The sequence below is a fragment of the Ranitomeya variabilis genome, chromosome 1 (assembly GCF_051348905.1).
Source record: "Ranitomeya variabilis isolate aRanVar5 chromosome 1, aRanVar5.hap1, whole genome shotgun sequence".
NCBI classification, from domain to species: Eukaryota; Metazoa; Chordata; class Amphibia; order Anura; family Dendrobatidae; genus Ranitomeya; species Ranitomeya variabilis.
In genome coordinates, this window is record NC_135232.1 from 739,726,396 (window position 1) to 739,748,482 (window position 22,087).

Consider the following 22,087-nt stretch of genomic DNA (forward strand, 5'->3'; position numbering starts at 1 on the left):
CCATTGTTTATGGTATGGTGGGGATAAAAACATCTACAATGCTGATCACATTTAGGGTCTATTCTCCTCCCGGCAGATACGTTTCTACATCTTTTGTTCAAATGATATCAAAGCCAGGGTTTGAGTGTATGGAGCAGGCTCACGAGCTGTGCCTGCGTCATACAGGGCAGATGCCAGCTGCAATATAAAGCCAGTGACTGTGGCTTATTTTGCTATAAACTGAACTCAAAAGACTATATATATATATATATATATATATATATATATATATATATATATATATATATATATATATATTATATATACACACACACACACTAATATGGGGTGGGGAGAGGTGTTTAAAATAAAAACAATTGCCCACTTTCACCAGCTTTAAAAAACAACAACGTTCAGTCTATGAAAATATAAAACTTGCCATAATTGTATGGACCTGAAGAAAAAAAAAAAAAAAAAAAAAAAAAAAAAATTGTGCTCCTTGGTCATTTTTACTGCACCTCCATAAAAAACAAGACCCGGTGTCATCAAAACTACAACCTATGCGGCAACAAAACAGGCCCTCGTACCACTATGTGGACGGGAAAGTAAACAAACAACTGTTAAAATATCATCCGGTCCCGGTGTCTTACATGGGGCCTATTCTAATGTGCCATCATCAGGTTCATCTACAGAAATGCTTTCTTTTTCTCTGCATTAGACATGTGGGCAGGCTTCATCAGTCAGGATCTGCTCACTATAGATTACATCAGGCACAAGCACGGGGAAGCATTGAATATACAGTATAAATGAGATGTACTCAGGGATCATCTAGTAGTACATTGCCCCTCTCCAGATCTACCTCAATATAGCATCTCCATCCAGCCAATTTGGTGATTATAAACGGTTATTCTATTATATATAATTTTTCCAGAGATGTTTTACTGCTGCCAGAACTTTGAGAAAATCCTCACCACACAGGCAGGCCCCGTGAGTCCCACCCATGACCCCCAAACCACCGCCCCACAGGCATACCTACCAGTGCCCCTGCTCCTCCCACAGGCAGGCCTAACGAGTCCCCTTCTTACAGTCTGTAAGACCCATTCTCTCCACCAACAGGAAAGTCTGCAATTCCTGCTTCTCCAGCTTAATTGTGCTGATTCTAGAAGCAATCCAGTGAAATGTTTCCCAGACTTGCCCTCCACCTCCCCATCCATCACGCTCTGCACTTCTCTTATACAGAGCACTCATTCCCATTTTCCTTACCCCTCAACCTCAATTCCACGCTGCAGGTCATTCCTCCTCTAAGAGCCATCAACCCCTTACTGCATCAGCAAAGCAGCATATGGGCATCTAGAGCCACCATCATCTCTGCTTGCTGAGCTAACAATTATCTTTCTGTCTATAGTTTCCTCAGTAACAAGTATACAATCAGGAGGCTGAACTGTATAACAGGCACTGTGCAGTGATCATCTGTATCAGTGATAGTCGTTTCTGTTCATGGAGAACTTGTATGGTACACTCCATAGAGTTTCATCATACTGGATGTTATGGTAACAGTTGGCGATACTCCGCTCCCCTCAAAGAAAACAGCCATTCACAACTTTTGCTATATGAATTCCGACAGGGAAATCAAGGTGCTCTCACCGGATGTGGGTCAACAGAACTTGCAAACAGTCTGAGCCTTGGCTGCCATAAAGGATGTCCAGTATTATAGAAAGATTAAATAAAATATATATGAAAGTCTAGGGAAGCATTTATGTGGGGGGCATTTATGCACATTAATCTAAGTACATTTATCAAAGTACTGGCAGTTACAGTTAAGTCCATATATATTTGGACAGAGACAACATTTTTCTAATTTTGGTTATAGACATTACCACAATGAATTTTAAACAAAACAATTCAGATGCAGTTGAAGTTCAGACTTTCAGCTTTCATTTGAGGGTATCCACAATAAAATTGGATTTAGGAGTTTCAGCTCCTTAACATGTGCCACCCTGTTTTTAAAGGGACGAAAAGTAATTGGACAGATCAAATAATTTTAAATAAAATGTCCATTTCTAGTACTTGGTTGAAAACCCTTTGTTGGCAATGACTGCCTGAAGTCTTGAACTCGTGGACCTCACCAGACGCTGTGTTTCCTCCTTTTTGATGCTCTGCCAGGCCTTCACTGCGGTGGTTTTCAGTTGCTGTTTGTTTGTGGCCCGTTTTTGTGTCTGAAGTTTAGTCTTTAACAAGTGAAAAGCATGCTCAATTGGGTTCAGATCAGGTGACTGACTTGGCCATTCAAGAATATTCCACTTCTTTGCTTTAATAAACGCCTGGGTTGCTTTGGCTTTGTTTTGGGTTATTGTCCATCTGAAGGATGAAACGACGACCAATCAGTTTGGCTGCATTTGGCTGGATCTGAGCACACAGTATGGCTCTGAATACCTCAGAATTCATTCGGCTGCTTTTGTCCTGTGTCACATCAATAAACACTAGTGACCCAGTGCCACTGGCAGCCATGCATGCCCAAGCCATCACACTGCCTCCGCCGGGTTTTACAGATGATGTGCTATGCTTTGGATCATGCGCTGTACCACGCCTTCACCATACTTTCCTCTTTCCATCATTCTGGTAGAGGTTGATCTTGGTTTCATCTGTCCAAAGAATGTTCTTCCAGAACTGTGCTGGCTTTTTTAGATGTTTTTTAGCAAAGTCCATTCTAGCCTTTTTATTCTTGACACTTATGAGTGGCTTGCACCGTGCAGTGAACCCTCTGTATTTACTTTCATGCAGTCTTCTCTTTATGGTAGATTTGGATATTGATCCGCTGACCTCCTGGAGAGTGTTGGTCACTTGGTTGGCTGTTGTGAAGAGGTTTCTCTTCACCATGGAGATTATTCTGCGATCATCCACCGCTGTTGTCTTCCGTGGGCGCCCAGGTCTTTTTGCATTGATGAGTTCACCAGTGCTTTCTTTCTTTCTCAGGATGTACCAAACTGTAGATTTTGCCACTCCTAATTTTGTAGCAATTTCTCAGATGTTTTTTTCTTTCCGTTTTCGCAGCTTAAGGATGGCTTGTTTCACTTGCATGGAGAGCTCCTTTGACCGCATGTTTACTTCACAGCAAAACCTTCCAAATGCAAGCACCACATCTCAAATCAACTCCAGGCCTTTTATCTGCTTAATTGAGAATGACATAACGAAGGGATTACCCACACCTGTCCATGAAATAGCCTTGGAGTCAATTGTCCAATTACTTTTAGTCCCTTTAAAATCAGGGTGGCATATGTTAAGGAGCTGAAACTCCTAAGGGTATGTGCACACGCTGCGGATTTTGCTGCGGATCCGCAGCAGTTTTCCCAAAGTTTACAGTACCATGTAAACCTATGGGAAAAAAAAACGCTGTGCGCATGCTGCGGAAAAATCCACACGGAAACGCAGCGGATTTTCCGCAGCATGTTAATTCTTTCTGCGGATTCCGCAGCGGTTTTCAACATGCACCAATAGGAAAGTGCAGTTGAAAACCCGCAGAGGAATCCGCAGAAGCAACCGCAATAAAATCCGCAGTGAAAACCGCAGTGGTTTTGCACTGCGGATTTTCCAAATCCGCTGTGGAAAAATCCGCAGCAGAATCCACAACGTGTGCACATACCCTAAACCTTTCATCCAATTTTAATGCGGATACCCTCAAATGAAAGCTGAAAGTCTGAACTTCAACTGCATCTGAATTTTGTTTAAAATTCATTGTGGTAATGTCTAGAACCAAAATTAGAAAAATGTTGTCTCTGTCCAAATATATATGGACCTAACTGTATAACATGCAGGAGGCAGGTAAGACATAATTTCTATGCCCTGTATATTTGGAACACAACAAATATTCACCATATGCATTTGTATAATCTATATCCTGGCTGCTGCATTCACTCACATTCACCGCCTTTGCATTAACTCTTTACACTGCATCCATATCGGCCACTCTGTCTTTTCCTCTCCTATGTACAGCACTCACGCTCTGTTCACATTGCTAAACAACGCCAATCCATTCAGTCCCACCATCCAACACACGAGATGCTCTCACAAATCACTTAACCATCTGCTCACTCTTTCTATCCTCCTCCTATTCGCAGGAGACATCTCTCCCAACCCCGGCCCCCCATGTTATAGTAAGTCAAACCTCCCAACTGCTACACTCAAACCCCTCTAACCTTATTAATATTCCCTGCATGCCTTCTGTCTCTTTCAATTGTGCCCTTTGGAATTCTCACTCAGTGTGTGTAATAAACTCCCCTTCATCCAGGACTACTTTTCTAATTCTCTTAACCTTCTGTCTCTTACCGAAACCTGGATCCAGCAGTCAGACACCACCGCTGCTGCTCTTTCATATGGTGGACTACACTTCTCTCATACCCCACGATTGGACAACAGAGCAGGTGGAGGCATTGGTCTGCTCCTATCAACCAAATGTATCTTTCATGTTATCCCCCAAGTACCCTCACTTGTCTTCCCTTCTTTTGAGGTCCATGCTGTCAGACTCTACATCCCCTTCTCCATGCAAGTGGCGGTGGTATATCGTCCTCCCGGCCCCTCATCAGTTCCTGGATCACTTTGCTACCTGGCTTCCACATTTTCTCTCCTGTGACATCCCCACTCATCGTAGGTGATTTCAACATCCCCATTGCTTTTCCCCCTCTCCCCATCTGCTTCTCGCCTTTTGCCTCTAACCTCAGCCTCTCGCAGCATACTAACTCTCCAACGCATAAAGACAGAAACTCCCTCGACTTGGTCTTGTCTCAGCTTTGCTCAGTGGATGATTTCACAAACGCCCCTCTCCCACTCTCTGACCACAACCTTCTTTCATTCTCTGTTAAGAACTGCTATCCCGCTCAGGTCACCCCCACTTTCCACACACCTAATGGCCTGTATGTTTCTCTAACACCCAGAAACTTATGAAGAACTTGCAGTCATCATTGGCCCCTCTATCCTCCCTCATGTCCTGTTTCTGCACTAAACTATTACAATGAAACCCTGCAAAGTGCCGTGGATGAAACTGCACCTCCTATACATAGAACTCTGCACAAACCGCGACAACCATGGCACACGCTGCAAATACGTTTCCCACAGCGGTGCTCCAGGTGCGCCGAACGTCTGTGGAGAAAATCCAATCTACCCGAAGATTTCATCTATTACAAGTTTATGCTTAAAACATACAATGCTGCCCTTCACCTCTCCAAACAAACCTATTTCAACTCCATCATCACCTCACTGTCCAATAACCCTAAACTTCTGACACTTTTCATTCTTTACTCAACCCAAGAGCGCAGGCCCCAACCACAGATCTCCGCGCTGACGATCTGGCCAATTACTTCAAGGAAAAAAAACGACCATATCCGACAGGATATTATCTCCCAATCCCTTCATACCATGCACTCTCCTCCCCCGCTGCATCTAGTTCACTCAAGGACTTTGAACCAGTCACAGAAGAAGTAATCAGGCTCCTTGCATCTTCTCGCCCAACCACTTGCAGTAGAGACCCCATTCCGTCACATCTCCAGTTCCTTTCCCCTGCTGTCACCTCTCACCTAACAAATATTCAACCTCTCGCTCTCTTCCGGTATCTTTCCCTCCTCATTTAAGCATGCCATCATATATCCATTACTTAAAAAACGTCCCTTGACCAAAACTGTCCCGCTAACTATAGACCAGTCTCTAATCTTCATCTATATTGCCTTGTGCTGGCGTGTACTCCGGAGGACAGAGAATGAACTTCAATCCAATATTGCGGCCAGCATACAGCCAGCGGATAAGGAAAGGGTGAATCAAACACCCGAAAACCCCGCCCATATGACCCAAAACTGGTCCCACCAAATTCAGGTGACAGGTTCCCTTTAAGGACACCGTTCTCTCCTATCTCTGACTGCTTTCACTAGCTTTTGTTGGTTCCTCCTCCTCTCCCCTTCGCCTTACCGTTGGGGGTTCCTCAACGATCAGTCCTAGGCCCCCTCCTCTTTGTATACGGCCCCTATTGGACAATCAGTAGATTTGGTTTCCAGTACCACCTCTATGCTGATGACACCCAATTATACACTCATTCCCCTGATATCACGCCTGCCTTTTTAGAAAACACCAGTGATTGTCTTAAGGTACCGTCACATTAAGCGACGCTGCAGCGACAGCGATGCCGATCGCTGCAGCGTCGCTGTTTGGTCGCTGGAGAGCTGTCACACAGACCGCTCTCCAGCGACCAACGATGCCGAGGTCCCCGGGTAACCAGGGTAAGCATCGGGTTGCTAAGCGCAGGGCCGCGCTTAGTAACCCGATGTTTACCCTGGTTACCAGCGTAAACGTAAAAAAAACAAACAGCATACACTCACCAGCGCGTCCCCCAGCCTCTGCTTCCTGACACTGACTGAGCTCCGGCCCTAACAGCACAGCGGTGACGTCACCGCTGTGCTTTCACTTTCAGTTTAGGGCCGGCGCTCAGTCAGTGTCAGGAAGCAGAGGCTGGGGGACGCGCTGGTGAGTATGTGCTGTTTGTTTTTTTAACGTTTACGCTGGTAACCAGGGTAAACATCGGGTTACTAAGCGCGGCCCTGCGCTTAGTAACCCGATGTTTACCCTGGTTACCAGTGTAAAATATCGCTGGTATCCTTGCTTTTGCTGTCAAACACGGCGATACACGGCGACCTAGCGACCAAATAAAGTGCAGACCTTCTAGCAGCGACCAGCAATTTCACAGCGGGATCCAGATCGCTGCTGCGTGTCAAATACAGCTATATCGCTATCCAGGTCGCTGCAACGTCACGGATCGCTGGCGATATCGCCTAGTGTGACGGTACCTTTACCGCTGTCTCTAACATCATGTCCTCCCTCTATCTGAAACTGAATCTGTGAAAAACTGAACTCCTCGTGTTTTCTCCCTCTACTAGCCTACCTTTGCCTGACATTGTCACCTCCGTGTGTGGTCCCACCATTACTCCCAAGCAGCTGCCTTTGGGTCATACTTGATTCCGGAGCTTTCATTCACCCCCCACATCCGATCACTGGCTAGCTCTTGTTATCTGCACCTCAACAACATTTCTAGAATTCGACCTTTTCTTACATTCAACACTGCAAAAACTCTTAGGCCATGTTCACACAGTGCGTTTTTTACCGCGGAACCGCGGCGGTTTTGCCGCTGCGGTTCCGTAGCTGTTTTCCATGCAGGGTACAGTACACTGTACCCTATGGAAAACAGGACACACTGTGCACATGGTCCGGAAATTTTTTAAAAAAGCCGTGCTGAATAGCTCCCGGAAAAAAGAAGGAGCATGTCAATTCTTCTTCCTGAACCGCAGCGGTTCTGCACCCATAGACCTCCATTGTGAGGTCAAAATCGCAGTAAAACACGCAGATCAAAAATATATCTGCGTGTTTTACTGCGGTTTGATGTGCAGAACCGCTGCAGCAGGAAGTGCGGGGAAGCCGGCGGAAGTGCGGGGCCGGAAGTGCGTGGGCGGAGAGACATGGAGGCATAGCGTCGCATGGGGATCGTGTCGGCCGTTTGATTGATTTGGTATGTGTGTGTGTGTGTGTGTGTGTGTGTGTGTGTGTGTGTGTGTGTGTGTGTGTGTGTGCGCGTGTGTGTGTGTCCCCATGCGACGCTAGTGCCACCATTGTGCTAAGTCGCCGTATGGGACTACTACTCCCATCCGGTATTAGGATGGGAGAGTTGTCCCTGTGTCCGGCGACTTAGCACAATAGTAAAGTTTACACCAAACACCTACACACAATACACATACATGACACACAGTACAGTACATACAACACATAACACAGAGTATATACTCACCAACAGCACACTTGTAGGCGAAGCCCTCGATCCTCCAGGAAAAAATCCAAAAATAATAAACCAAATTCATACTCCCTGTCCGCAGAATCCATAAAACGAGTGTCCCACGCCGATCGGCTGCTCTCCGGCGATACACTGCCAGGAGCGAAGCTCCTAGCAGTGTATCGCGTACTGTTCCGGAGTTCAATGGCTCCGGCGTCTCGGTTAACAGCAGTACAGCTGCGTTGAACTTTCCCACGCAGCACTGCCGTTAAGCGAGAGTGCCGGGGTCAATGACCGCCGGTAAACTCGCTCGCGCATGCGCAGTGACACACCGACAGGAACTATGGCTCCTGTCAGTGTGTTGCTGCATCCGTGGAGAGCAGACATATCTCTGGATGTGTCTGTTCTCCATGGAAAATCTTCGTGGGATACGTGGATACTTAAATACGTGACACGTGTCACTTAAATACGTGATACGTGGCACTTAAATACGTGGCACGTGGCACTTAAATACGTGATACGTGGCACTTAAATACGTGGCACGTGGCACTTAAATACGTGGCACGTGGCACTGAAATACGTGGCACGTGGCACTGAAATACGTGGCACGTGGCACTTAAATACGTGGCACTTAAATACGTGGCACGTGGCACTGAAATACGTGGCACGTGGCACTGAAATACGTGGCACGTGGCACTTAAATACGTGGCACGTGGCACTTAAATACGTGGCACGTGGCACTTAAATACGTGGCACTTAAATACGTGGCACGTGGCACTGAAATACGTGGCACTTAAATACGTGATACGTGGCACTGAAATACGTGGCACGTGGCACTTAAATACGTGATACGTGGCACTGAAATACGTGGCACTTAAATACGTGGCACGTGGCACTTAAATACGTGGCACTGAAATACGTGGCACGTGGCACTTAAATACGTGGCACTTAAATACGTGGCACGTGGCACTTAAATACGTGGCACGTGGCACTTAAATACGTGGCACGTGGCACTTAAATACGTGGCACGTGGCACTTAAATACGTGGCACGTGGCACTTAAATACGTGGCACGTGGCACTTAAATACGTGGCACTTAAATACGTGGCACGTGGCACTGAAATACGTGGCACTTAAATACGTGATACGTGGCACTGAAATACGTGGCACGTGGCACTTAAATACGTGATACGTGGCACTGAAATACGTGGCACTTAAATACGTGGCACGTGGCACTTAAATACGTGGCACTGAAATACGTGGCACGTGGCACTTAAATACGTGGCACTTAAATACGTGGCACGTGGCACTTAAATACGTGGCATGTGGCACTTAAATACGTGGCACTGAAATACGTGGCACGTGGCACTTAAATACGTGGCACTTAAATACGTGATACGTGGCACTGAAATACGTGGCACTTAAATACGTGGCACGTGGCACTGAAATACGTGGCACGTGGCACTGAAATACGTGGCACTTAGGCTATGTTCACATTTGCGTTGTGCGCCGCAGCGTCGGCGCCGCAACACACAACGCAAAGTAAAACGCAGCAAAACGCATGCACAACGCTGCGTTTTGCGCCGCATGCGTCCTTTTTTTGATTGCTTTTGGACGCAGCAAAAATGCAACTTGCTGCGTCCTCTGCGCCCGGATGCGTGCGCTGCAGTGACGCATGCGGCGCAAAACGCGGAGCGCTGTCATTCAAAACACGTCCACTCATTTTGGTGTTTAGTCCCAAAATGGAGGATGGAAGAAGAAAAGGGTTGGACAAGGAAATGACATCATTTTTTTTTTTTTTTTCCCCCCACTGCAGTAAACTTTATTTCTGTCAAACACAGACAATCTGCAGACAAAACTGCATCAAAAAACGCACTAAAAAACGCACCAAAAAAACGCACCAAAAACGCACCAAAAAACGCACCTGCGTTTTCTGCAGAGACCTGCAGTTTCAGTCAGGAAAAAAAAAAGGATGGAAATCCTGAACGTGTGAACATAGCCTTACTGTTTCTCTTACTCATTCTCGTCTGGACTATTTTAACTCTCTACTAATCGGTCTCCCTCTTACCAAACTCTCCCCTCTCCAATCTGTCCTGGATGCAGCAGCCAGGATCACATTCCTCACCAATCATACCAATGCCTCTACCTTGTGCCAGTCATTACACTGGCTACCCATCCACTCCAGAATCCAGTACAAAACTATTACCCTCATCCACAAAACACTCCATGGCAGCACCACCCTACATCTCCTCCTTCGTCTCGGCCTACCACCCTACCTGTGCTCTCCGTTCTGCTAATGACCTGAGGTTAACATCCTCAATAGTCAGGACCTCCCCCACCCGTCTCCAAGAGTTCATGTGCTGCGCTAATTCTTTGGAATGCACTACCCAGGTTAATACGATTAATCACTAATTTTAAAGGGAATCTGTCACCCCAAAAATGGCCTATAAATTAAGGCCACCGGCATCAGGGGCTTATCTACAGCATTCTGTAATGCTGTAGATAAGCCCCCGATGTATCCTGAAAAACAGGTTATAATATACTCACCCAGGGGGCGGTCCCGTCCAGTGGGCCTCCCATCTTCATACAATGACGTCCTCTTCTAGTCTTCCTGCCGCCGCTCCTGCACAGACGTACTTTGCCCTGTAGATGGCAAAGTACTGCAGGCGCCGGGCAAGGTCAGAGGGGGCCTGCGCACTACAGTACTTTGCTCTGCCCTCAACAGGGCAGACAAAGTACGCCTGCGCAAGAGTGTCGGCAGGAAGACAAGAAGAGGACGTCATCGTATGAAGATGGGAGGCGCTGGACCCGGTGAGTATAATATAACAGTTTTTTCTTATCTTTCAGGATACATCGGGCCGGTGGCCTTAGTTTATAGGCCATTTATGGTGTGACAGATTCCCTTTAAGAGTGCCGTAAAAACGCATTTGTTCAGACTGGCCTACCTCCTCAACGCATTAACCTAACTATCCCTGTGTGGCCCACTCAAATTTTTTTTACCATAACCAGGTTCCTCGCATCATGTTCTCACACACTTTATGCATCTAATATTCCTCTGTGTCTGTACTGCTACATACTTAAGCTGATAACCAGTTCATGCAGCTGTACATGAACACCCGATCCTTACACTCTGGCTCGTCCAAACAGCGATAGCAATTGTTACCATCCACCTCTCGTGTCTCCCCTTTTTCCTCAGATTGTAAGCTTGTGAGCAGGGCCCTCATTCCTCTTGGTATCCGTTTTGATCTATGTATTTATTGTTATGATGTAACATCTATTGTCTACACAAGTCCCCTCTATAATGTCAAGTGCTGCGGAATATGTTGGCGCTATATTATCAATGTAGAAGACAACCCATGGTCAGGTATGCTGCCACTTCTGCAAGACGACACTTTAATCCTGGACAACTCCTTAAAACAGATTATTTACATGAAATACTGAATTAAATCTTGGAAACTATACATCACCGAGGTAACCCCCATTTATCCTTTGCTGCCTCCAGAAAAAGCTTAAGCTTTATCTTAAGAGGCTCACTAGACCTCCACCTGATATTGCTGACACAGACAATCCCTTCAAGTCACGCATCACTATAAAAAAAAAATCCATGATAAACAGACACTACTTTACCTGATATTACAGGAGCAGATAAATCCAAAAAGAACTTCACATACATTGCTGTCTACAATTAAAGGAAGCTCTGACACTCAGAGACGGAGCATGACTGCAACACAATGAGGACCCCATTCATGCTCCGTCCCCCCAATTACAAGATTTCATTCATTTATGCATTTAGTTCAGGTGGTTATTTACACGGCACTTACCTGTCGGGGCCTCGCACTGTTATACTTTACATCTGCACCGTTTTTTGGTACTGCATACTCATCTCAGAAACATTTGAAATTTTTTTTTGTTTTTTTTGTTTCTTGAAGCAATTTAGCTGCAGAATACTTACATTTATTTTTATTTTTTTTAAACCAACCAACATTTCCAACCCCCCCAGCACCCTATCCTTTAACAATTTATACACAGACCATAAAGACGCCATTTATCCCGGTGGTCTATGAAAGAGGTCAATCAGCGCTGCCAAAGAGTGGACACCAGAGTAGAGAACGTGAAGGAAGTGCTGTCGCCAAAGCAGGTCCCAAACACAAATCGTATACCATGGTGGTGATGTGACGATGGGTGCGGGTTGGTGCCCAATTAAAGATGCAAACTTATCACGAGCCGAGACTGGTTTCAGATGTATGTGGCCCTATTGTGACAAGTCACAATGGCCCCCCAAAGCAAAAGAGACTTCTCCTCCAAATCACAACAGCCCCAAAAGTCATATGAATGTCTATGGTGGCTGCGGATATCATTTACTCCAGAAAGGTCAGTGTGTTATTACAGCAGGGATAGTTACTTGAAAATGAATTTACATCAAAAGAAAATTTATATTCTAATATTATGTAGGGAAAAACATATTTGTTAAAGTAAAACCTTAAAAAGTCGTTCCTACTGATTACCTCTTGTATAAATGTTCCAAGATTAATAGGTAATCAAAAACGTAAAGGCAACAAATACTCGCCCAATCAATGGCACGGGACAAATTGTAAATGATGCAGTCAGTGGCCCCTTAAAGAATAGACCCCTATGTTTGGTTAGTGGCCCTATACACTTTTACGGGACTTCCGAAATAGAAAGAGGTTGCACGCTTCCTCGGCTAAGCTGTGAAAGATAGGGCCCATGCCACTGACGTCCTATGGATATGCCATAAAAGAGCAAGATGGGGAACAAAAAAAAAATTAAAAAAAAAATTGTACATTAATTCACATTGATCTCCCCTCCCCCCCCCCCAAACAAGACAATTATCCTCAGTCAGTATAGTCCAGTCTTTAGTCAATTTAGCAACCAGATGTGCAAATCTGTGATGGCACAACAATAAATTACTGTAAAATACACACTGGGGACAAAATGTCACTTTCCTAACAACCAGTCAGGTTGTTTGCTTATAAAAAAAATTAACTATAAAGGTAATTTCCAGTTGAATTTTTTTTTTTTTAATAAAAAAAAAACAAAAAACCCTTTTTAGAAAAATAAAACAAACCTGTGTTTTGGCCCTGTTGACTTTTAAGACAAAGGGATAATAAAACGTCCATTTGTGCTCAGGGGGCTTTAACACCACGCCTGAAGCTTTGCAATTCTTTCCTCGCTGATCTTGTCATCTTACGCTACAGACATACAAAGCTACTACTTGGACTCCTAGGAGGCGTATCCTCACCCACCCCATCACATATATAGATTTTTGGAACATTTGTAAGTGGTCAAACTCTACACTATACCCCCAAAACACGTGAGCATGCTTCATACAGTGAATCAGCAGGGGACGGCAGCAAGACGTGAGCTCACAGCACAGCAAGATAAGTGAGGAATGATCCAACGTCACATGTCAGCCCTTTAACGAACTGGATTACTAGGGTCAGTCTAAAGCCCCTGCAGCACCAGTTTGGTGAGGTGGGTATCTGAGCTGCTGCACCCCCTTATCATTGGCATTACTGGAAACAATGCAAAATCTCTTACAGGGCTCCCATCTATTAGATATTTCATAGTATCTCTTGGGATTTGGGCCCCCGTACATTCCAGGGTGCAGCACAGTATAGTTATGACCCTGACAAATATTAAAAGGGCTACAAAAAAAATAAATAAATAAACTAATTAAAATGTAGAAAAGAAAAAAAGAATTATCACTATGGAATTGTTTTTGTATCACTGATGTTATAAGAAAAGAGTTACACATTAAGAATACTAAAGAAATCAAGGTAACCGTTTTATTTACAGAAATACAGACGGTGTTAGCTGAATCGGAGAAACTTGCGTCCATTTTACCTCAATAAAAACACGTATTTTTCCTTCACCAGTACATTCACAAGTGCCTCCACGTTAGTAAGCCGGGCCACGTCCCCCTTTAATCTGCATGCCTTGCTACGCCCCCCACCATGTGGCATTCCGTCTGCACATTGGTAAAGGTGGTCACACATTTAGTAGCTCACACAATGTACAGTGCTTCTGGTAAATGATAAGGTGTATTTTTTTTTATATATATATGATTTTTATTTTTTTCCGCTTCTCTTTGGTTGGCACAATAGGCTTCAATCTTATTACAAGTAAAAAAAATTCTACGATATTTGAAAAATTTCAAATGATTCGAACCGGTATGACATGCAGTAACCAAAATGTGTCTCAAAAAGAAACAAAAATTATTAATATATATTTTTTGGAAAACAGTGCTCTACAGCAAATGGAAAGAAAACGTCAGCATTATCCCACACTGGTTGGCATGGACCCGTCACGGGCATACCGCAGGGGCTGGCAATTTGCTGGCTCAACCAATAAACAAACAATCAATTGCAGAGGCTCAGCAGGTGGGGGGTTGTCTTTTTTTTTAATGATCTTCCGCTACTGGGTTTTGCTTCAGCAACGTGTCAGTCTCCTCGGCAGTCAAGTGACGGGTCTACATGACCACTGAAATTCTAATCTGGATGCAGCATTAAGGGTTAAAACTTACCACTTTACCAGGCCTTGCCCATGTGCAAATAAATCCTTCCTGACAAGCAGTGACTATACAGTCTTCAAGAAAAATAAGCACAGTTAGTCTTTCGTGTGCTATCTTTTTACAGATAAGAGGCTCTAACAAGGGGACGTCTTCCATCCTGGGACAGAGCGCTGTCCCCAAGGTTTTAGCAGGGTCCGTTTTGTTTTTTGTAACTAGGTTCAGTTTGTCACTACTCTTGCTAGATATATGTCCCATGCTGTGGTTCCTCTTGTGGTCTTTGTCGTGATGTCTCTCCTTGCGGTCGTGGATGGACAGGGTGGCAAACTTGCTGACGCCAGATGCGTTGGCGCTGTCCACGCTGCTTTTGCTGCCGGTGTTGGACACGGCAGAGTGGGGAAGGCTGTTGGACCTTGGAAGAGGGGGAGGTATGGCATTGCCTGGCGTAGTGATACTGTTGCCATTACTTCCTGGGTTGGCAGGGGCGCTTCCTGCAGGTGGGCTTGTGGCATTCATTACATTGGTATGTGTCCTCGTTCTCGACAGAGGTTGGTGAGGGAAAAGGATGTCTTCAGTAAGGTCCCATAAACACAGTTGTGTATCTTGGCCTACCGAGCCAAATCTATAAGTCACACTAACTGGGCGACTGTCGGTAGAGTTCCTTTTGGACAGTCTCGACTGCGTACTGTTTGCTCGATCTCTACCAAAGCTGATCAGTTCTTGGAAATCTTCATCACTTCCACTGAACTCCATGGGGTCTGTCTCTTCCACACTAGTGGTATTCGGGTCGAATGCCACCACGCTGACCCAAGATTTGTGTCCCTGACCTCTGGCTATGACACGACAGTCGACGAAGGACCAGACAGTCACCAAGTCGTCCTCTCCGCCAGTCACTATGTACTTCCCGTCTGGGCTCCAGCATACACATAGGAGTCCTCCAAAGTAGCTTTTCATAGTACCATGCATCTCCACAGAATCAAAGTTAAACACTCGAAGGAAGCCGTCTTGGCTCACACAGGCTAAGAATTTCCCATCCGGAGAAAAAGCAAATTCATTCAGGGCTCCCTCTCCCACAGTCCATTTCAGCAGAGGGTTTCGGGTGGACTTGCTCTTGCATGTATGAACGGCAAAACTTTCTCCTTGCTTGAGTAGCTGGTAATGGGGCGCTGTGGTGCCGCACGTGTGCTCCACATTATACAAGTACATGTTACCGCTGGAATGAGCTACGAGAAAGAGGCTTTCGGAGCCCGGGACCCATTTTACAGAAGTTACTCTGGACTTGTCTATTAGCCTCTGTTGGAGAAAAGAGAAAAAAAAAACAACAATTAGCCATGAAATATGTAATATACAAAAAGCACATACGGTGCAACATAATGTGACAAAACCATATCCTTTCCGAATGAACTTCCAAAAAGGTTTTCTGTGTATATAACATTTAATAAAAATGTTGGGCGACTGTCTAATTTACTTTCATCAAAGGACCCAGTTTTTCTATTCACCGACAGCCCACAGGGATCTCAAAAACTCACCCCGATGCTGCCCTAGCTCATTAGAAAGGGGGAAAAAAAAAAATGTATATTTTTTCCAAATAAAAGCAAAAAATTAAGCAACCTTGATAAAAAAAAAATAATAAAATAATAATTTCTTCTACAGCTCCTGCGCAGATAAATGAGTCTTCAAGGTAACAAACAAGTTCTGTGTAGTCTAAATCTGCAGTTTCATCATACTTCCTTACAGGTTGGGCGCAAAAGAAAAAAAAGAAAAAGGCCGTGACTGCAGCATCAGACTGCAGAGTTTGTAGTCTGTTATCATGGAAACGCATAAGAGCTGTAGGAACAAAACTAATGTGCACAACCCTGAAATCTTTGCCCAATCTGTAATTTATAATAGAGGATTGTCCACACCAAGAAGACAAAAAGCAACAGGGCATCGCTGCAATGCCATAGTAAGGAGGCGTAGGCACGAGCCCTACATGAGGAAATGGGGTCTCCCATCCCCCACATTTACCTCTTCATTAAATAGCTTGCTGGTCTCCTTCTTAATGGGGTCTATGAGTTGGACCTGGCCAGCAGAGAAGCCAACGAGTAAAGAAACACTCTCGGCCGTGGCGGTGAGATGATTGAAGTCATGACACGTGGGCTGCGTCCCTTTGTAGATCCGCTTGTCTATGGGTTTGCTCAGATCTGCAGCCTGAGGAGAAAAAAAATAAAAACAACCATCTGTTAAATCTACAGATGATGATCATACACGACATTTGCTCTCCTTGTAATAGTCAGAAGTCATTAATGATAGAGCCCCGGCCCCCCAGAAGGAGGAAGCATGCAAATAGAGGTAAGTTCCATTAGTTTTCAGTTTTAGAAGCTCAGAGCTACAACAGGTGGATAATGCTATGGAGAGTAGACACACTAGCTTTGCAGGTGAAGCCTTAAAGGGCAGTTTTTTTTTGTTTGTTTTTTTTTTTAACACAGTGATCCATTAAAAGGGACTGTCACAGATCCCACTCCATGCTGCTACCAATTTGCCACGTACCCGCTCTCAGCACGTGACTTGTGGTTGCGCCTGCAAGGGTTAATCTCCCCTCTCTCAGTGTAGCATTTAATCTCTGTCCTATGCTGTAGTGGGAGCATAAATCACACACTGACCCAGGCCACACACCCGCTCATACACGCTGCCACCACTCACCGAACACACGGGCGATGAGTCCCGGAGATATTACTAATACTGCCTACCACTCATAAGGGTCAAACACTAAGGCTATGGATTCTTTAGAACATACAAGGTTCAACTGTTAAAGTTATGATTTAATACAAAAAATACAGTGCTTACAGTAAAAAAGAATATAAAAATACTAGATGGTGGCCCGATTCTAACGCATCGGGTATTCTAGAATATGCATGTCCATGTAGTATATTGCCCAGCCACGTAGTATACTGCACAGAGCCACGTAGTATACAGACTTAAAATAAAAAATAAACATATACTCACCTTCCGAAGGCCCTTTGAAGTCCTGGCCCTGTGTGCGGTGCACGCGGCAGCTTCCGGTCCCAGGGTTGGTATGAGCGCAGGACCTGTGATGACGTCACGGTCACATGACCGTGACGTCATGGCAGGTCCTTCTCGCATACCATTTTTGCCACCGGAACCTGCCGCTTGCATGGAGCGGTCACCGGAGCATCGCGAGGAGAGGGAAAGGCGAGTATATAATGATTTTTTAACATTAGATCTTTTTACTATTGACGCTGCATAGGCAGCATCAATAGTAAAAATGTGGTCACACAGGGTTAATAGCGGCGGTAACGGATTGAGTTACCCGCAGCATAACGCGGTCCGTTACCGCTGGCATTAACCCTGTGTGAGCGGTGACTGCGGGGAGTATGGAGCGGGCACCGGGCACTGACTGCAGGGGAGTAGGGAGGGACTAATCGGACTGTCGCCGCCGCTGATTGGTCGCGGCAGCCATGACAGGCAGCTGGCGAGACCAATCAGCGACTTAGATTCCATGACAGACAGAGGCCGCGACCAATGAATATCCGTGACAGACAGAAAGACGGAAGTGACCCTTAGACTATTATATAGTAGATGGTAATAAAAAAACATACAGGTATGCAAAACAGTATAAAATAAACAGGAGAAAACTTACAGAAATAGCTATCTTGTAGTCTGCTTCTGCTCCCAGGTGGGGGGGGGGGGATATGGACTGGATCACATCAGCTAGGCTGACCCTCAATCTGTGAACAATTTTGAATGTATACAAGCCAAAGCTATAGAGTTTACCCTGGAGGTCAGATTTCTAGACCAGCCCCTCAAGTTGATATTCCAATTGCTTGTTTTTGATTGGACCACGGCGGAGCCCCCAATGAATATATTATTTTCTCTGAGATTCTTTGTGTAAAGCTTCCCACAGATAGATAGTGTCAGGCTGTAATTGACATATCTCTTCCAAATTCTGAAGGTGTGAACCGCCTCCTCTCCGTCCTGGTCCTAGCTAGGCCCCCTGGCAAGATTGGAGACAGAAGTCTGCTGTCTCAGGATAATACATATTAACATCAACAAAAAAGCAAACAGAAGCAAAGAGCGGCACAGTCCCTAGCCTTGAGGTTCTTCCCAGACTCTGATCAGGGTGTATTACGCAGACTTATGAACTATACAGTCATTCAATTGAGAGACTTTAAGGTGCTCCTCTGAAAAAAGACGTCCATCAGCACATTCCATATATGAGAAAACGAGGGCACTCACCAGTCTTCACAACTTCAATCCTTTATAACAAATCCAGATAAAATTCATGGCCGGGGGAGAGGGAGCCGAAGCTCGTGTGGGCAGGGGAAGACAAGGACGGCAGTTTCGCGCTGTGCTTGCGCTTCTACGGGTCACCGGTGACCCGTAGAAGTGCAAGCACAGCGCGAAACGGCCGTCCTTGTCTTCCCCTGCCCACACGAGCTTCGGCTCCCTCTCCCCCGGCCATGAATTTTATCTGGATTTGTTATAAAGGATTGAAGTTGTGAAGACTGGTGAGTGCCCTCATTTTCTCATATATGGAATGTGCTAATACATATTAACACCTGGGTGAGACCTGCAGCTGCAGCCTTCAGGACAGATGTTAAATTATTACTAGTCACACAATAAACCTATACATAGTTCACTGCAAACATTTATACAGGTTTCACTACAGGGACTTTAAGAAAAGTGGTACCCCAAACACTTCTATACAAGTAAAAGAATGGACTCGTCCTTCTGGTGGTGGAACGATAACTACCCAAAAAGGATATTGTGAAGTTTTTATTTTACACATGAGCAGCGAAGAGCCCATGATAATAGAGATAATTACCCCCTCTCCGTTAATTTAAATGGTATGTACACCCCCTCGTTTTCATCTTCAGCCTCGCTTGTGCAGCCATATGTTTAGTCCTTGGCCACCGTACTAGAGCCCTGCAGACCTCCCACCGGCACCTTGACATTTAGAGGCCTGGGGTGAACAGAAGTAGGAGGTGGTTTGCAGAGCTCCATTTCGTCGTCCAGGGACTACTGATGTGGCTGCGGACCAGGGTCTCTATTGCTGAGCAGGTAATATACCTGTATCCTATCATATGATGGACGGGTGTCTGACATTTGTTTAGACAACTATCCCACCAGCGTCTCTTGAGGCCCAATGTGGAAATGAGAGCTGCTGCACAACCCCTTTAACCATTTCCTGACCACAATCACTGCTGGGAGGAGCTGAATCTTGCCATACATTTCCTGTGTGTCTATGAACTGAGTATGTCCCTATGGGTCATTACGCACAGACGCTCACAGTACATGAACCACTGCTACATTGCAATTTGCATATCAGCGAAGGACCCGTTAACCCCTTCACCCCCGGAGCTTTTTCCGTTTTCGTTTTTCGCTCCCCTCCTTCCCAGAGCCATAACTTTTTTATTTTTCCGTCAATTTGGCCATGTGAGGGCTTATTTTTTGCGGGACGAGTTGTACTTTTGAACGACATCATTGGTTTTAGCATGTCGTATACTAGAAAACGGGAAAAAAATTCCAAGTGCAGTGAAATTGCAAAAAAAGTGCAATCCCACACTTGTTTTTTGCTTGCCTATTTTGCTAGGTTCACTAAATGCTAAAACTGACCTGCCATTATCTCCAGGTCACTACGAGTTCATAGACACCTAACATGACTAGGTTATTTTTCACCTAAGTGGTGAAAAAAAATTCCAAACTTTGCAAAAAACAAAACAAAACAAAATTGCGCCATTTTCCGATACTCGTAGCGTCTCCATTTTTCGTGATCTGGGGTCAGGTGAGGGCTTATTTTTTGCGTGCCGAGCTGGCGTTTTTAATGATAGCATTTTGGTGTAGATACGTTCTTTTGATCGCCCGTTATTGCATTTTAATGCAATGTCGTGGCGACCAAAAAACGTAAATCTGGCGTTTCGAATTTTTTTCTCATTACGCCATTTAGCGATCAGGTTAATGCTTTTTTTTTATTGATAGATCGGGCGATTCTGAACTCGGCGATACCAAATATGTGTAGGTTGGGTTTTTTTTTAATTGATTTATTTTGATTGGGGCGAAAGGGGGGTGATTTAAACTTTTATATTTTTTTATTTTTTTCACATTTTTAAAAACTTTTTTTTTTTTACTTTTGCCATGCTTCTATAGCCTCTATGGGAGGCTAGAAGCAGGCACAGCCCGATCGGCTCTGCTATGCAGCAGTGATCATAAGATCGCTGCTACACAGCAGATTTGCAGGTGTGCTGTGAGCGCCGACCACAGGGGGGCGCTCACAGCCACCGGCAATCAGTAACCATAGAGGTCTCAAGGACCTTTATGGTTACAATGGAGGAGCATCGCCGACCCCCGATCATGTGACGGGGGTCGGCGATGCGCTCATATCCGGCCGCACGGCCGGATGCGGTAGTTAAATGCCGCTGTCTGCGTTTGACAGCGGCATTTAACTAGTTAATAGGCGCGCGCAGATCGCGATTCTGCTCGCGCCTATTGCGGGCACATGTCAGCTGTTCAAAACAGCTGACATGTCCCGGCTTTGATGTGCGCTCACCGCCGGAGCGCACATCAAAGTGGGGGTCCCGACATGTGACGTACTATACCGTCACATGTCGGGAAGGGGTTAAAGAAAGTTTTTTTCCAAGCTGACCCCCCAGGGAGCACCAGTCGATGACATTGGGAACATCCCGACGGCCAGTGCGAGATGTTCTCGGCGGCATCCCTTTATTGGACAAGTCAATCATCAAGAACAAAGCTGCAAGAGAAGATCCGGTCTTAATTCCAAATTCATTTCATGTAAATGACTCCTCGCAGTAATCTGCCTCTAATGCTTCCAGGTCCCTAAACCTCTGCAAATCTACCGAACAGGGAAGATAAAAATCCGCCGGCTGCTGGCTGCTAATCGGATTTCACATCACTGGGGGAGCAGTGGGGTGCCAACTGTATGAATTTGCTGGCTGCTTCAGAGAGCAAAAATGCTGAGATGCCAGCAGAATTGCCAACATGGAGGAGAGGGCCCCCACCATCCCAGGAGTGGGACCTGATGCTGAAACACCAGTCTATTCTCATGGATATAATGCTGACGGGGAGGGGGGTACATATGGCTGTAATTGCCTGTACAGCTACTCAACGTACAAGCCCAGATCGCCATGAAAGAAGCAGCACTATCTGTTCTGCAGTTTACAGGAGGAAACAAGGAGGCCGTACCATCTGTGCCTGTACCATTTACAGGAAGAGGCAAGGAGGCCGTACCATCTGTGCCTGTACCATTTACAGGAAGAGGCAAGGAGGCCGTACCATCTGTGCCTGTACCATTTACAGGAAGAGGCAAGGAGGCCGTACCATCTGTGCCTGTACCATTTACAGGAAGAGGCAAGGAGGCCGTACCATCTGTGCCTGTACCATTTACAGGAAGAGGCAAGGAGGCCGTACCATCTGTGCCTGTACCATTTACAGGAAGAGGCAAGGAGGCCGTACCATCTGTGCCTGTACCATTTACAGGAAGAGGCAAGGAGGCCGTACCATCTGTGCCTGTACCATTTACAGGAAGAGAGAAGGAGGCCGTACCATCTGTGCCTGTACCATTTACAGGAAGAGGCAAGGAGGCCGTACCATCTGTGCCTGTACCATTTACAGGAAGAGGCAAGGAGGCCGTACCATCTGTGCCTGTACCATTTACAGGAAGAGAGAAGGAGGCCGTACCATCTGTGCCTGTACCATTTACAGGAAGAGAGAAGGAGGCCGTACCATCTGTGCCTGTACCATTTACAGGAAGAGGCAAGGAGGCCG

General features: G+C 45.5%; 1 protein-coding gene across 1 annotated transcript in view; it reads right to left on the reverse strand.

The window, feature by feature from the left end:
- Nucleotides 1–22,087, reverse strand: part of WDR20 (WD repeat domain 20) — a 41,852-nt gene that overhangs the window by 3,207 nt on the left and 16,558 nt on the right. The window contains exons 2-3 of the mRNA XM_077269132.1: nt 16,313–16,495; nt 14,321–15,598 (exon numbers count right to left, since the gene is read on the reverse strand). Coding sequence (XP_077125247.1) covers nt 14,321–15,598; nt 16,313–16,495 — 1,461 coding nt within the window. The remainder of the gene's footprint in view (nt 1–14,320; nt 15,599–16,312; nt 16,496–22,087) is intronic.